The sequence below is a fragment of the Antennarius striatus genome, chromosome 16 (genome assembly GCF_040054535.1).
Source record: "Antennarius striatus isolate MH-2024 chromosome 16, ASM4005453v1, whole genome shotgun sequence".
NCBI lineage: Eukaryota > Metazoa > Chordata > Actinopteri > Lophiiformes > Antennariidae > Antennarius > Antennarius striatus.
In genome coordinates, this window is record NC_090791.1 from 12651452 (window position 1) to 12667689 (window position 16238).

The 16238-nt window shown below is 39.5% G+C and overlaps 2 protein-coding genes across 8 annotated transcripts in view; both read right to left on the bottom strand.

Moving 5' to 3' along the window:
• crebbpb (CREB binding protein b) overlaps nucleotides 1-4337 on the bottom strand; it is a 45982-nt gene extending 41645 nt beyond the window's left edge. For all 6 annotated transcript variants that reach the window (XM_068336742.1, XM_068336741.1, XM_068336739.1 and 3 more), the window contains exon 1: nucleotides 3483-4337. In XM_068336742.1, the coding sequence (XP_068192843.1) occupies nucleotides 3483-3567 (85 nt within the window). In that variant the 5' untranslated portion in view covers nucleotides 3568-4337. The remainder of the gene's footprint in view (nucleotides 1-3482) is intronic.
• Nucleotides 4338-5270: 933 nt separating this feature from the next.
• Nucleotides 5271-16238, bottom strand: part of LOC137609610 (adenylate cyclase type 9-like) — a 29654-nt gene continuing 18686 nt past the window's right edge. The window contains exons 2-10 of one of the 2 annotated variants that reach the window (XM_068336744.1): nucleotides 15555-15727; nucleotides 14693-14803; nucleotides 14058-14314; nucleotides 13852-13954; nucleotides 12654-12862; nucleotides 10637-10796; nucleotides 10303-10445; nucleotides 10137-10160; nucleotides 5271-9883 (exon numbers count right to left, since the gene is read on the bottom strand). In XM_068336744.1, coding sequence (XP_068192845.1) covers nucleotides 8530-9883; nucleotides 10137-10160; nucleotides 10303-10445; nucleotides 10637-10796; nucleotides 12654-12862; nucleotides 13852-13954; nucleotides 14058-14314; nucleotides 14693-14803; nucleotides 15555-15727 — 2534 coding nt within the window. In that variant the 3' untranslated portion in view covers nucleotides 5271-8529. The remainder of the gene's footprint in view (nucleotides 9884-10136; nucleotides 10161-10302; nucleotides 10446-10636; nucleotides 10797-12653; nucleotides 12863-13851; nucleotides 13955-14057; nucleotides 14315-14692; nucleotides 14804-15554; nucleotides 15728-16238) is intronic. The other variant, XM_068336745.1, reaches the window with a different exon arrangement.

A 16238-nucleotide genomic window follows, 5' to 3' on the forward strand; every position in this document is an offset into this window, starting at 1 on the left:
GTACACGCTTAGCTTTACATGTCAGCCTGTCAACAGCATCAAGTTTTATGGATCTTCTGCATTTCAAGGACCATATGGGAAAATATCAACACTAGTGATTTACTGGATGTAAGGCTTGACAGAATTAGAGAAAGTTACCTGTATGATGAGACTGCATTGCGCAAAGTGGTCTGCTGGTTAAAATTCACATTCGGCATTGACATGAGTCTGACACTTAGGTGTACTTTCAACACAAATGTAACCATTGGCTGAATTCTTACTTTTAGGTGTAAATGTAAACTTTTTGTACAGGTTACACTCTATAGATTCTGGTGGGGGCTCCCCCATTCCGCATCATGCCCCACCTGACCGACTCTGATAACAAGGAAAATTAGTCTTGATGACAGATAATAAAGACATGTCAAATGTTCTGTTGAAACATGTAAATAACTGAATGCCAGGAAAAGCATACTAGGACTGATTAGAATGACACTATGTCAAATATTAGCTCATGTTTTTTTCACCAATACACATAACAAAGCTGTTATGACAAGTCAGCAAAATTGTATGGGCTAAAAGTCTCTTGCAAAAATGCAGTTGTGGGATACTAATTATAGCCGATATATATATGATAAATTTAAGGTAAATGGAGTTCAATCATTTGTAGATTGTAAAAGAGTGCTGTAGATTTGCATTTATCAAGATCATGGTCACCAGAAGATCAGTTTCTTTAGATTCAACCTTAAGAGTGTTAGGGATGCTCTTCTGTGGCAGAAGTCAGTAATTCAAGAACACTAAACCCATCACATCTAACGCCATTACAGGTAAATATTAAATAAAATACAAGATAAGGTCCTTTCTAGTTAAGTTATTCAATTATATGTCAGTTTTCAAAAACAAATATACAGACAAGTAAAAATCAAGTTCACGTCATTTTACTCAACATTACGTCTACCCACCACAAATACTGGAATCGTAAAATTACTAGAAAACCATTAAAAGCACATATCATGTTACTATGCAATAAATAACAATGAAAACATACACTCAGGAATGTACGCATAGTTCCAAAATCTACCTGTAAGCTTCACGCTTGATTCATGAGAAGTCTTAAATTCATATTAGATTATGCACGGTAAACTTTTACATATGGTAAACTTTTGCAAATCTTTCACTATTACAAAAAAACAATTCTGTATTTGTTTCATAAAAACAACGTAAGGTGAGGTATATTTGTACTGTAGTGCCGTAACGTAATTTAACTTTAGAATGAATGAAGAAAAGGAGGGAGGAGTTTTTGTCAGTGAGAAGCAGGCCCGGCCACACGATGCCGGAACTTTTTGAAAACACAACTTTTTTGCTGCGTTTACACCTTCCGTCCACACGACAACGCAGGTATCCGGAACGAAAACGCAACTTTTTGAAAACGCTGGCCTAGGTGGATTTTTTTTAAAATGCTGGGTCTGCATTGTTGTGTGGACGGTGTATCCACAACTTTTCAAAAACGCTGACGTCTTGCCTGCGACAAAAACCTCTGTGACGTCATATTTATGGGCCCGTGTGTTGTGACAAAAAAACACGGAGGATTCCTCTTGGATAAAATTTGACTCAATACTGCCACTGCAGGGTTTGGCATGCTTATAGCCGTCTTCGAAAATGCACTGCTGCGTTACGTGTGGACGGAGATTTTTTTGAAAATGCTGTTGTGTGGACGCGAATCATTTTCGATGAGTTTTTAAAAAGTTGTGTTTTCAAAAAAATCTGTCATCATGTGGACGGGACCGCAGAGTTGTCATCGGAGAGATTAGCACTTGCCTTGTGCTTTTTGATAGTGCCACTAGCACTAGCCTTTGATTCATCATCCATGATAAAACTAAAATATCCAATGGAGTACGAAGCCTGACATGATGAGATGCTCGCAGAGATACATACAAGAACAAGATGGGGGAGATGAGTGTTGGATAACACGTTCTACTCAAGTGTAATCGAAGTACTGAACACAGTACTGCGAAATAGTTGATATGCTGTTGTAAGTCCTTCCCAGCTGGGAACTCTGTGCAATTTGTTGCAATGGCTGCTATTGAGCCTCTACTGGACAGTCTTGATGGTTCACTGTAAATCAGTCTTGATGGTTCACTGTAAATATTTTTTAATAATTACTTGTTTTCGCACCTGTATTTTGTTTTTGTAGATTATACTTCATACTTATACTTGGACCTGAGTCTTTTCCACACAAGAGTTGTATAAAGAATTTTGTTGTACACTTGTGTATGATGACATTAAAGGCATTTCATTCCATTCCATTTGCGCGTACGGAGCAACGCTCGACATGGGTTGCAGCAGAAAGGGGAACCACAGTAGTCAGATTTGGCGGCGCAATGTTGTTCTTATCTACAAATGTTCGTATCTTGAGGACTAGCTGTAGTTTGCACCAACCACTAACCACAAATCAGATTGTGAACATTGGGCAACAATCCATTGAGTATGTTTATGTGCTGAAAACCCTGTAACTTCTATGAGATGGTGGTGTGTAATCAGCTGCTAATTTACTTTAAAGCAACAACATTAAGAGTTTACTATATATGTGTGCTTTAATGTACTTTTTTTTAATGTACTGAGATTCCTCTGCAGGTTGGACTCGTGGAGATGAATGCCCGAAGGATAGTTTAAAATTATTCTTATCATGACAGTAGTTTCTCAGCTTGGAGGCCATGCTAAGTAATGTTGCAACAGAAAAGTTGGATGCAGGTACGAAACTCATGCAATCTTGCAGGTACTTTTTCCCCAGTGCAGGTCTGAACATCCAGTAACAGAATGATGTAGTGGTGGGGGAGATCTTTACAGAAAAAAAGAAAGGTTCACATGCTTGTGGCCATCAAGTAGTGTGAATGAAGTCGGCACTAAATTTAATCCCGATTCCAAGGATTCTATGTTGATATGCTCATCTGTCCTGATGGTTAAAAAGACTTTATATTAAAAAATAAAAAATAAACAAAAAAAATAAACAAGGGGGTGTAATATTTTTGTCTTGTCTTGGTAAAAATGCGTATGTTCCAAGTAGCCATCACAATTCCAGACTGATTGTCAGAAAAAAACTTGAACATCTTGATATTTGCTGTTATTAAATTTACATTTTGAGATTCCATGACGGCTACGGGTGGGATTTTACTTACTGTGGCTGAAAAGTTAGAAACACTTTCTGTCGAATAATACACATGTGCTGAGGAGGTTTCAGGTTTTTAACACTACCTGCATATTACATAAAACAATCCTCTAGGAAGTAACTTGACGTGCAGCTTTCCTCTTATTTGCACAGCACGACCGAAGCGACCGACTGGTTCACTTTGCTCTTTTTCCTTAAAAAACTGGATGCATCCGGCTTTCTGAACACAGCAAGACTACATCGAGCAGCTTTTCTAAATATTCACACATCCCAAACTCAAAAGTTAGCACATAATTTTCATCAGCAAGTTAGATTGGTAGTAGTGCAGGTATTTATTTACCTGGGCCATCTGATCCTGAGAGAGGTGAATTCAGTTTCGGTCGCTTTGCAGTGGGGGGTCCAACATCCAGAAGATTGTCAGCCATCCTTGCACGGTAAATGTTATGAATGGATGATGATGCGGGAAAATCACAATAAAATCCGTCCGATTCGTCAGGATGTGACTCGTAATTGCTGGTAACTTTATCGAATGTTACATGTAGAGGAGCAATTTAACGGTTTTGTTTTTTTTCCTGGATTGGTAGACTGGCGAAATGTTGCCTGATGGTGAAAAGGGTTTCAAAAGAAAGGCAACAGCGCCACGCTTCGCCGCCGAAGATCACCCCATGATAATCCAACACCCAACACCCACATAATTAACCTTAATAATTACGTTCTAATATTATTTCAGTTCGAGAAAAATAAATAAAAATCAATCATAAAATATTACAAAATGCATTAGCAAATCCCTTTCTCGGAAGATCTCCAGCTTCACGTCTGTACAGAATCATTTTTTTCGCAGTCGAAACGAGCAGCCATAAAATCTATCTTTACCTTAAATAAAAAGAGCAAAATTCAGAAAATATTTTCTATGAGGAGGATTATTTTTCTCGTCGCTGTCTCCCGGATAATACAGCGTCTCGGGACAGACATACGGCGAGAAGCGGCGCTCTCTAAAAGGGAAATCAAATATAGAGTGGGCTTTCGACACGACAAAACCCATGTAACCGTCAAATGTTTGCAATAAATCTCATCGGAAGAACCAACACCTCGATTTTCTACGCGAAAAAAGCCGTTTGAACCTGGTCTGGGTAGCTCCGATCGGTTTTTAAAATTAATGCTCTCCCTGAAATCCTGATTCTGAGCCGCGTCAAGATGGCGGCTGTTGATTCCTCCGATACAAAAAAGTTTTTTTTTTCTTCCCAGCTAGACTGAGGGGGGAGGAGGGGGAGGCGCGCGCTATGACGTCCTGACGTAAACCTGTGTCCCACCGTGCGTCACGTGGTCTACGTGAAGTAGCCTCTTTGGATGGGAAATAATACACCCCCCGACCTAACGTAGCAATTCTTAATAATACTGAAACATTAATATAGTACTGTACTTCATTTCCCATAGTTCCTGTTTTACTTTATAAGGGAAACTAAGAACTGCTGTTTAAATACTATACATCACGTTTGATAAATTCATTTTTGCCGCATTAATTTCATGATTTAGAGTTTTTAAAACCATGCAAAAATATATAAACTTGTAAAATGTGAAACTTAACTTCCTAATTTTGTCATATACAAAATTGAAGTTTCAATTAAAAGGCTAGTCACACTAATATTATTTTGTGTTAGTGTACTTGCGTGTTATAAAATAACGTAATTATATTTAGAGCCATTCTGCATCAGGCACACCAGTAATTAAAACTGTTTTACTTTTTTTAAATGCAGGACTTTTTATGCTGTAGTATTTTTAAAAAATATAAAAGTGAAATACACACATTCTAAGTTGTTGCCAATGAAATTACTGTAGTTCCCTTATAAAGGTTTACATCATTAGATTCCAGCCTGAAATTAAAATTAAACCATTAAAAATGAAAATAAATGATTCCTGATTCATTAAAATCAATGCAGCATTGAATTGTGTGGCTTGTTTGAGACATATTATATTGGGAGGGTTTAAAACAAGTTTTAATGTACTAATTATTTTCATATACTGTATGTCATATTGAAAATGTTCAATGTTTTTTCTTAAATCAACAAAGGTAATTATGTAAAACAATGTAGTTGTATAACACAAAATATACAGTTCAAAATAGCATAAAACAAAAACTTTACAACATGCCTACAGCTCAGTCCAAAATGGTAAACACAGAACCAGGTGTTGTGTGCATGTTACAAATTTAAAAAACATCTTTTTCCAACAACTGACTTTATTCAATTTTAACCTTCACTTGCATCACTATTAACGTGCTATACTGTATACAAAACATTTCCAAGAAAGCAACGATTTCTTTAAAACTGGCAACAGCTGGCCTCTAAAATACTGCCTACCTGCACACAAGCACTAGTCTTTAGAGTCTCAGTTTATCTGGATATTTTAATAATAAGAAAGAAGAAACTCTATCGTGACTGAAGCCTTATTATACTAGCATGTCATGCTTTTGAGATCATAAAGGTGAGTATAATCGCAGTTACATTTCTGCTGAGATCAGTGCATCCCTTAGAAAAAGAAACACATAACCACATACATTAACAAACACTCATACAAGTTTTAGACACATGCAAGCAAACTAAACACAATTATTAGTCCAATTTTGTCTGCATGACCCAGGTCTTTACACTACTTGAGCCTCTATTACATGCACTTACAGAAATCATAGAAAATGTTCAAATACTATATAATATAAAGGAATACCATACAGAAAAAGTGTGCAAATAGGTTTCAACAGTGAATAAATAGTTTGTGTATGTCGCAGCCTGCAAATTAAGGAGGATATAAGCTACTACACACAAAGATGGCAATGACACTCTTTGGCATCATAATATTCACAATGACACATTCTGCTAGTACAGAATGTTTTTTTTACATCTTGATAAATTAAACCAAATTGATAATTACATTTTTACATTAAAACAAAAGGTGAGGTGAATTGTATTCTGCTTGCCTCACATACAACAGCAGTCCAGAAAAAATGTTAATATAAAGTACATTATTCAAAAGAGGTTATTAAAATTAAAGAGAAAAAAAAACAGAAATGTGGCTCATACACTATACCTGACACTCAAGTATCATGAGCATTATTAAGCAATTAATCCTGGTTAATAACAACAATGATTATTGTAAGTGTCCCTTTACTGGACTATGATAAATGTTACAAGGGTTACATGCTCATATAAGAAGGTCATTTCCTTTTCACATCAATTATATTAAATCCTTATTATCTCATTTAAAACAACCTAGCTGAGCACTATATAACGCACACAACGGAAATCCAGGAAAAACTAAGGAAAAAAAACTCCAGTAAGGTCAAATACTTATTACATTTTTACAATTAATTGTGAATTTTATGAAAAGGCACTGCTCAGATTTGAATGACCTTACAAAACTTTATGAAATTTTCATGTGAAATAAGCACAAAGGTACACATTCTCCTGCATGTACAGACCATCAGCTTTTGAGAAATATTCAGTGTCTTAAGAATTTAAAGCAAAAAAAAACAAAAAGAGAAACATAATCTTCAGTGTTAAAAGGCACGAGCTACACTATTTGGACACAGAAAAAACATTATTTTATTGTAAGGAAAAGTAAGATGTGGCAGTTGAAATTGATGACTTCAGGATAAAATAAATGTTATATTTGTCTTGTTTGGTTTGTTATTTGTTAGGTAATAGTTATAAAATAGCAGTTTGTGAATATGAGGTTGATGTGTTCTCCTTTAAAAATCCCTTTAAAATAAGACACTGGCAAAACTTTTATGCCTCTGAGCATGCAGACCTTTTTTGCTGAAATGATATGGAGTTAATGTAACTGCAAGAGAAATTTACAGCTCAAGCAGTTTGATGCACTTAATACTCTGACACAAACTGTATCAAATAAATTAAGTGAAAAACAAAATTACATTTAAGGAACTAGAAATTCATTTGGTGCACTTCCTTGGTACATTGCTTTTACATATGAAACATCTAATGCTTCCGGTTGTTTGAAACCAAACAATGTCTCATATTATAGAAAGAAGAAAACAGGAGCTGAAAAGTTGGGAAAACTTCAAGTTTTGTGCAATAAACAAAACATTTATGCCTGATTTGTGACATCCCCCTTTGATTATCTATGTTTTAAAAGCACTATAACCAAACACAGTGGAATCCAGAGAAAACCAAGGCCGCTGTTTTCCCTAATAAATCCACAGTCACAGCTAAAGACACTGCAGGTGCAGCAGTGCTTTATAGGATCCATAGAAAGATACTCACGTATGCCAATCACAGCTCCAGTTCTCATTACGAACCCTGATCCCATGGCAGGGTACAAACACACGCAATAGATATCTTCATCCACATTACTTGTTGTTGCAAGCATGTGGGATCAAGAGTAACTGAGGCCGTGAGGGCTCGATATTAAAACAATAGAATGATCTTGACCAAGGCCAAAGAAGCTGCAGCATCAGCAACCCAAAGTTTTCTCAGTTGAATTCTCAAATTTTTTGACTACTTCAGTTGTGTAACACATCAGCATAGAAACACTCACACACACACACACACACACACACACACACACACGCACGCACGCACGTACGCACGCACACACACACACACACACAGACACACACACACACACATCACAAGTGTATTGTATGCATGCAAATAAAAATAAACGACACACAGCTCGACCATGTTGGTCCTTAAACGCTGCTGATTGGTCTCTCTCTGCTGTGCCTTCCATGAAGTTTTCTGTTTTTCATGAAGAATGTCAAAAACAGACTTTGCCCCATTCTAGAGGAGCAGTTTACCACAACATCTTACTTCCCTACCATTGTGACACTTTCCCCTCACAGCATCATCATGCCAAGCTCTCTTTTTGATAAAAAGGCAAAATACTGTAGCAGAACATAGCTTACAAAATAAAAGTGTAACAAAACCAAAGCATTTTAATAAAGAATTTACTTAATAAGAGTTTCCCTTTATGTTATTATTCCCTTATTCGAAAAGGCTAAGCCTACACATTTTTCTAGTCTAAAGGCACTTTAAAGACATATGAAAGAAATAATTAAGATTAAAGGTGTAAAGATAATCAAGTAACTTTAAGGGAGATGCTGGGATCCGCAGCAGGCAAGAGAAGGTTCAGAGTCAGCCATCACATCTTCCCATGTGCCCCTTGTGTTCCTGCAGACATCTCCTAACAGTGCAGTCCACGCCCTCCACTGATTCCATATAGCCGGTGCAGTGAGGAGGCCTGCAGTTCTTTCTTCCTCCCTGATCCTTCCTGGAGTAAAACCCAACTTACAGCAGTTCTACAAATGCCAGACGGCAGAAAAAGGAGCTTAAAGGGCAGAACATTTATTGTAACAGTGCAATTATCACTTGTTCTTAAAGTCTGGTTAACTCTCCAGCATTCCTGTCACGGTCGTCCTCAGGTTTATCTGTCTTAACATCTTCCTGGGACATTACTGTGGAATTTTGAGGGGTGTTTTGTTGGACCACCGATGAACTGATTAGCTGTTTGTTATTTTCAGAGGGAGGAGGTCCTTCTCGGTTGGTTACTGACACAGATGTCATGCCGCTGTAAGATGTGGATCGCCTGGCATTAGAGGCTTCTGTGGAGGGGCATCTTTCATGACTATCTGCCTCTTTCTCATGACTAGTTCCTTTGGTACAGGAACCAGAGGTGGCACTACCTACTATAGTCGTGGTAGTACTTGCATTTGCGCTTGTTGTGGGCATCATGCTGGCTATTTCATCAGTGGGTGAGCGCCCGATGCTGCCATCCACTTGCGCCCGGATCTCTGGTGAGACTGAAAGTTGGTACTGAGGAACAGGACCACTGTCGCTGCTCTTAGGATAAAGGAACGTCTTCATCTGACCTTTGCCCTTGACATTAACTGTGCCACGGTAATCAAACTCGTAATCCATGCTACTGAGCACACAATAGCTTTCCTCACTGACCTGGACGCGACACTCCACACCTGTAGTATCCATGCGACTGGCTATGTTGACCGTGTCGCCCCAGATGTCGTAGAGAAGCTTGGTGGTGCCGATCACCCCCGCCGTTAGAGGCCCGTGATTGAATCCGATGCGCAGCTTGAAGCCAAAGCCCAGCATGTTCTTGTTGAAGTCATCCACCACGTGCATCATTTCCAGGGCAAATTCAAAAAGAGCACGCAGGTGCGCGTGTGGGTGCGCCGCATCTGCGCACTGCTGCGTGTTCAGTCCCGATGCTGCCATGTAGGTGGCGCCGATTGTCTTGATCTTTTCGATGTTGTTGAAGGCAGGCTTCCGTAACAGCTCGTCAAAGTCTCCAATGAGCTCATTTAAGACCCGATAGCACTCCTTACCTCCCTCATAGCTTTCCTCATAGAACTCACTGAAGTTAACAATGCTGGCAAATATTACACCCACATTGTCGTGGTTCTTGGAGTAGCTCTGAGTGACCTTCAGCTGCTCAGCCACATGGATAGGGATGATATTTCGAAGCAGCCAGTCAGCCTGGTCCCTCATGTTCTGGATCTTGATCCGATGCTGATCAGCCTCTACATTGCCATGGTAATGGAGGCGGTGACTAACCTCAAATTCACGGTTAAGGAACCAGACCAGGAGAAGGAGCAGAAAAAAGGCCAAGCAAGCCTCAGGGCCCAGCATGTCCAGGGCATCTGGGTCTACTGGGCTGGCAGACAGGACCATGGAGCTGTTGCCATTGCTGCTGTTACTGTTATGGTCATCCGACCTTTAGAAGGAAGTAGAGAGAGCGGGAGGGAGAGACTGATGAAAGCCTGAAAAATGTTTACGAGATGAGTAGGAGAAAAATGCTTCACAAAACAACTAATCGCTATGGCTGCAGAAGCTACTGGCATAAGCTGCTAGTATTGACAAACATTTTAAATCATTCATGCAGACCAGTGATTATCAACGTCAAAAAATTAACTGATTGAGCTGGTAAAGAGTACACTAATAACGTTAACAATAATCACTGAACTTACCAGAAAAATAAAGTCTGAGAGACACTGGAAGAGAAACACAAGCAGCACCAACTGATACATCAACGGTATATAAAAATCAAGAAGTAGTCAACAGATATCACTTTACATTTATCGTGAAACAAGAAGTTTTGTTACTTCCTGCCAGTGTCTCCTCAGCGTGTCATACCTGCAGGGGGCGCACAGGAGCAAAGCGAGCAGAGCTAGCCCAACTATTGTTGCGAGAGCTGAGCGCATCCAGTAGCTGAGTTGGCAGAAGTTACAGTACTGAATGATCACTATGATGACTGCACAGCAGATGAACATGGTGAACTGGGGAAAATATGGACCACAGAGTCATTAGTTAAAAGGAACCCATTTAATTTTTGTATTGTTTATATACACATGAAGAGTGTTAAACTTTGAATCAGGAAAGATAAACCTCCCACGAAGATTGGAACCAAATTTTAGTACCTTTGTGATACCTTTCTCAAATTAGCATTACGTAGGAGCTAGAAGTCTACCTGGATGGACAGATGCATATCACACGTGACATGGGAGAAAACAGCCGCAGCAGGCAGAGAGACAAGGACCGCTCCAATGAGATGGCGGGCTATCCAGCCTGAAACCCCTCTCATCAGCACCCGGGTGCAGTTCAGCTCACTGTCCAGATAGAAAGCCATACTGGAGACGAAAAACAGCAATAGATTATATATCAGATGACTAATTTATTAACACAAAACAAACAAGTAAACAAAACTTGAATGCTTTTATAGTGGATCTAATATTAGAATTAGTTCTAAGAAATATATACAGTATGTCTCACTCAACATAATTTGGGCTGTCATGCTCCAGGACCCTTATTCTAACAATATCCTTCTTGAGTGTTTTTGAATTCATCAGCTACAAAACAAGGAAATGAGAATATCCATAGCGTTTGCAAGAGCGGGGAGGAAAAATACATTTATTATCTGACATGTCCACAAGCTGTGGGCTTCAAAAGCCAACAAGCAACAAGAGAACACTGGAACAGAGGAGCACTACATTGATCTGAACTGCAGTTGTAGCAACAGGCCACAAGCTGCAAGCTGAGATGATAATAGTGGTGGAACCAGCCCAATGTCACAGCAGAGAAGAGGCCAGCAGCTCTGGACAGCTAGAATGTGTCACTGACAAAAAAATTGTGTGATCACTGGCCTGATCCCAGCCCTTGAGCATTTGACAAACATCGAGTGTCACATGATAGTCCAGATTTTATTTCTGTCATGATCCCTGGTCTATGGTTGCGTCAGTTAGTCCTCAAGAAATCAAAGAAATAATGACCAAAGAAATAAAAACAGCTCTTCAATGTATACAGGTAGCCCTGAAGATATGATCATTGACTTATGAACATGTGTAGATTTCACATGTCATGTCAAAATAACTCAGCAAATGTAAATCTAGATGAACAGTTTGCTGTGATGTTGGACAGAAACTACTGGCATTAGCTGCTAGTATTGACAAAGATTTTAAATCAGTCGTGCAGAACAGTGATTATCTATTAACATCTATTATCACGTGTGATAATAGATGTTTACCTTGGCTTTCCTGTTGGCAGGTCATCTACAATGTTTATTTTATCAAAATCTCTGCAAACTTCTGAGCAGAAAATGAACCCATAATGTATTTATGTTCATTAGGACGTTCACAAAAATCGAGACCACCGACAATTTGGGTCCGGTTGAAAGTTAATATCAGTAATTAAGACTATAGATGATCTGTCAGAAACCTGTCATAACCTGCCTGTTATTTCATATTTTTTGTCAGACTTTTGATTACCAGGAAGCACACCAGCGCGTCATTCACATCAGAGTAGTCGAATACCTCAGTGGGTTAAAGCTTGGCTCAACCTCTACACCCCTTGAGGATAAAATTAATTCATTAGAGGTAGAGATATAAAAGTTATATTAGAGTAATACAGTATTTTATTTCATTTGTGTGTTATTTTTATATCCTGTTATTGTTTCTGGTAAGTTTTAGGGAATTGTACTCTTGTATTTAGAGTAGTAATGGTATTTGAATGACCTCAAATGGTGATTATAGATTGAAATTTAATAAACAATGACTTACTAACAATTTATCTTACAAATAATGTCTCAGATCCAATTGTGTTTGTAGGCTGAGGACTACCTTTACTCACCGAGGTTTGATTTGCCACATATCCCCTGGATTACGGTTTCTCCCTATTTCCCAATAAAATAATAACAATCAAATAAAAAGTGGCTGCATACAGAACTTTTTCACTAAAATCTCCCTTTTAGGCAAAGATCTTCACAAAGAGCAAAAAGACAGATGATCACTTAAATAAAACCTAAGATACCATACACTAGAAATACCATTTTGACAAGTAGAACAGTTTGGCACTGCTTAATGCAATGTTAACTAAATAGCCTTATGATTTTTTGTGTAGTGAATTGAAAAGTTTAAATGAAAATACCAAAATAATTCACACTTAATGCAATAATGGCTAAATCTGACCCATTGAACCTTAGTTAGTCTCACCGTATTGCAAACAGCAGAGCCACAGCCTCCAGCAGGGTGGCCCCAGCTGTCAGAATAAGAGCCGGTGTGGACAGACTCTGCTGGGTGACAAGCGGCTGCAGGAAACAGGCCAGCGAGAGAGCCAGAGACACAGCAGAACACAGCAGCATGTCGAGGAAGGAGCTGAATGTTGGGCTAGCAAAAGTCTGCACTGCTGCTTGGGCCCCCACCTGGAAGACAGGAGCAAAAAAAGGAAGAAAAATACTTTTTTATGACCATACAAAAACATGGGAATTAAGGAGAATGAGGTGTTCTGAAATTATAATGAGACGATATCAGTTAAAATTGTGCTTTATTTCTTTTTGTTTTTTCTTCAAATGACCCAGGAGCAGCTGCATGAATTCATAAGCCTAGAATGTAAATTTGTAGAGTGTATAACTCAATCAAAGCCAAATAATCCCACACCTACTGTAACACTTCAGATCGCTTACCCCACCCCTCCAGAAAATCTGTTCAGTACTTTTTTGTGTAATAGGTTTAATGTGTTTCTGACTGGACTGGCCGCATTTCTCTATTAACCAGCAGATAGGGTGAAAAAGGAATTTCCTTTGCGGAGGTGAAAGTCTTAAGATGAGTCAAACACAAGTTACCCAGCAAACAACAATAATACTGAACAAAATTAATTACATAAACACTCAACAGAACCTTTTCCAGTTACCACATGACTCAGAATCTAATGTTAATAATGTAACCAACAGTTTACATGACGAGAAGAATGCATTTCTAGGTTTACGCCAGCAGAGAGCATCACAGCCTCACACAAAACTACTTCTGAGGTCCTGCAGTGTTTTCTCTTTGCCGCAGTCCAATCTGGACAAAACACAAGGCAGACAGGCTGCACAGACAAGACATAAGTGAGCAAGACACACACCAACAGGTAGGAAATGAAGACTTCACATTGGCTAGTTGAGATGGTAGAGATGGGAAGAATTCGAACATTGTGTCTGAGCTGTGAATGAACGATTGTTAGATCACAGGACGGCAGATCGATGTGATCGAGTCACAGTGTGGTGGATAAAGTTTGAAATGATCATATTTGAACACAAAGACACACAATATTGTGAGTACACTCAGCTTACCCACACACACACACACACACACACACACACACACACACACACACACACACACACACACACACACACACACACACACAAACCTCCTCCTGGTAGCTTATTCGGTAGGCAGACTCCAGGCTCTTCTCCAGGAAGGTTAAGCTGAGCTTGTTTATGGGAGGTTTGTAGAAATAGTCCTTCATTAGACTGTCATGGTAACAAAGAAGAGTTAAATTGTTTAATTGAGACTTTACATGTTACGATCGGCTGTTTTAACTACATGTTATGGATTGGTTTTATCTTTTTATACCTGTCCTCCTTGATAACATCAACAAAGTGAGCGTCACTCCTCTCCCTGAAGTTTTTGGAGCGAAGAGGGATGAGCACCGAGTGGTCCATGCCCATGGCTCCTCCGCTCCACGTCTTCTTCTCCTTCTCCTGCAGCATCTCACACAGAGACGTTTGGCTATTGTTCAAGGCCTCCAGCTGTGGACTGAGCAGACCATTCAGAGCCCGAGGGCAGTGCCCTGCAGAAACCGCCGGGGAACACTTAATATTTGAAGAGTCCTGCAGTGAAAAGAGAGGAGACAAAACACCTGAGTTTCCAAAAAAAAAAAGCAGGTGTGATCATAGATGTTTGCCTTGGAAACAGGTCAGTTATAATAATCAGGACCGCTCTGACAGTCACACCAGTGTCACCTCATGTGTCTATAACACACTCTATCTATTTCTTTGAACTACATTTCAGTTCTTAGTTTTGTGCTGAATTCACGATGCACTGCATTTTTCCGAAAATGGCATAAATTCCTGAATAATGGATAAACACACTAACACTGATAGAGCTACTGAAAAAAGTTATTGTAGATTATTATTATTGTAGATAATGATGATTATAAACAGTTTGAAGTCTGATCTGTTTCGTTCAGACAACAGCAGCAGACTGACCTTGCTGATGTTGATCTTTAGGTCATCATGGCAGCCATTGTGCATTGCTCCTTCCTCCAGAATCTGATCATCTCCTGGAATAAGAACCATACTGCAAGACAGACCAGGAGACTGCAGGAGGTAGAGGGTGGGGAGGGGGTGTGGTGGTGGTGGGGTGGGGGATAGGAGCATATGGTGCCAGGAAAGAAGAAAGGGAATAAATAAATTGAGAGGAAAGCATAAATGTAGAAAAAAACATCAGAAGCTAACATCAAATACCCCAGGGATTAAAATGACAAGTGTGAGTGTGTGTGTGTGTGTGTGTGTGTGTGTGTGTGTGTGTGTGTGTGTGTGTGTGTGTGTGTGTGTGTGTGCGCGTGTGCGTGTGTGTGTGTGTGTGTACGTGTGTGCGTGTATGTGTGTGTGTGTGTGTGTGTGTGTGTGTGTGTGTGTTGCGTGTGTGTGTGTGTCTCAGAGGAATGCAGATACCTAAAGGAACACATGTGTACAGGTGATATTACTGTGAAGCAGAAAATCAACAAAGATGACCGACATCTGCTGGATGTTCAAATCATGCAATTATACAGAACAAATGGGAAACCGGATTTGCATGTTAATGACATAGATAAAAGATGTTTTCTTTTTTCACTTCCTCCACTTGTGACAATGCAAGCTCCTCCAAGGCAAAACAAGAAATATATCAAAGCATCTAATACACCCACATGAACACGAGTACACAGAGAGAAATCATGAGCATCGAGAGTTCTTCCCGAGGAGATATTGTTCCAGAAATATACTTAGTTCCTCCACAATATTGATGATTTTCATACAGTATATATATATATATATGTTATATAAGTTTCCAGCGGTGGCATGCTCTCACCTTAACGCTGTCGAGAGGCAGGGTGCAGGTGGAAGGAGCCCCATCGGGGGTGTGCACCCCGGAAATGGAGCATCGAGGATCTGCATGCTCATGGCCAACAGACCCCAACTGAGAGCAGCTGCAATGAAAGTGAGGCTCCACCTTCTGGACAGAGATCAGATAGGTCCTCAAGCCTGGGCGGACAACAACAAAGACAGAGGAGGATGTCGATGGCAGTTTTTGTCTTCATTGAAAAAAGACATGATTTTGGGTTTAGTCATTACTGTGAGGATGAAAGCATTGGTGACTGTTTAGGAAGTAATTTCAAAAGCTGCAGGAATTCCCTCAGCATGAAGTCTTTGCAGCTTCTTTGATGAAATTTGAGTCAAAACAGAGAGAGACACACAGAGGAGTATTTTTTTTTAAAAAGCCAAGGTCACATATATTAGTCAGTCACACTCCTATAAACAAAAACATGAGTAAGATGTACCTGAAGTGTGCTACGTGTTGCCTCCAGGTGCACATGAAATTACATCTCCGTACGGCGTGGAAACATGTGACCATGAGACACTAACAGTTTGAGAATAAACAGGCTGGGACCAAATATTTGAACAGCTGCATCCTCCCACATTTCATGTTATCATATCCGTCACTCCTAAATGGCATGTATGTGTATGTGTGTGTGTTTGTGTGTGTGTGTATGTG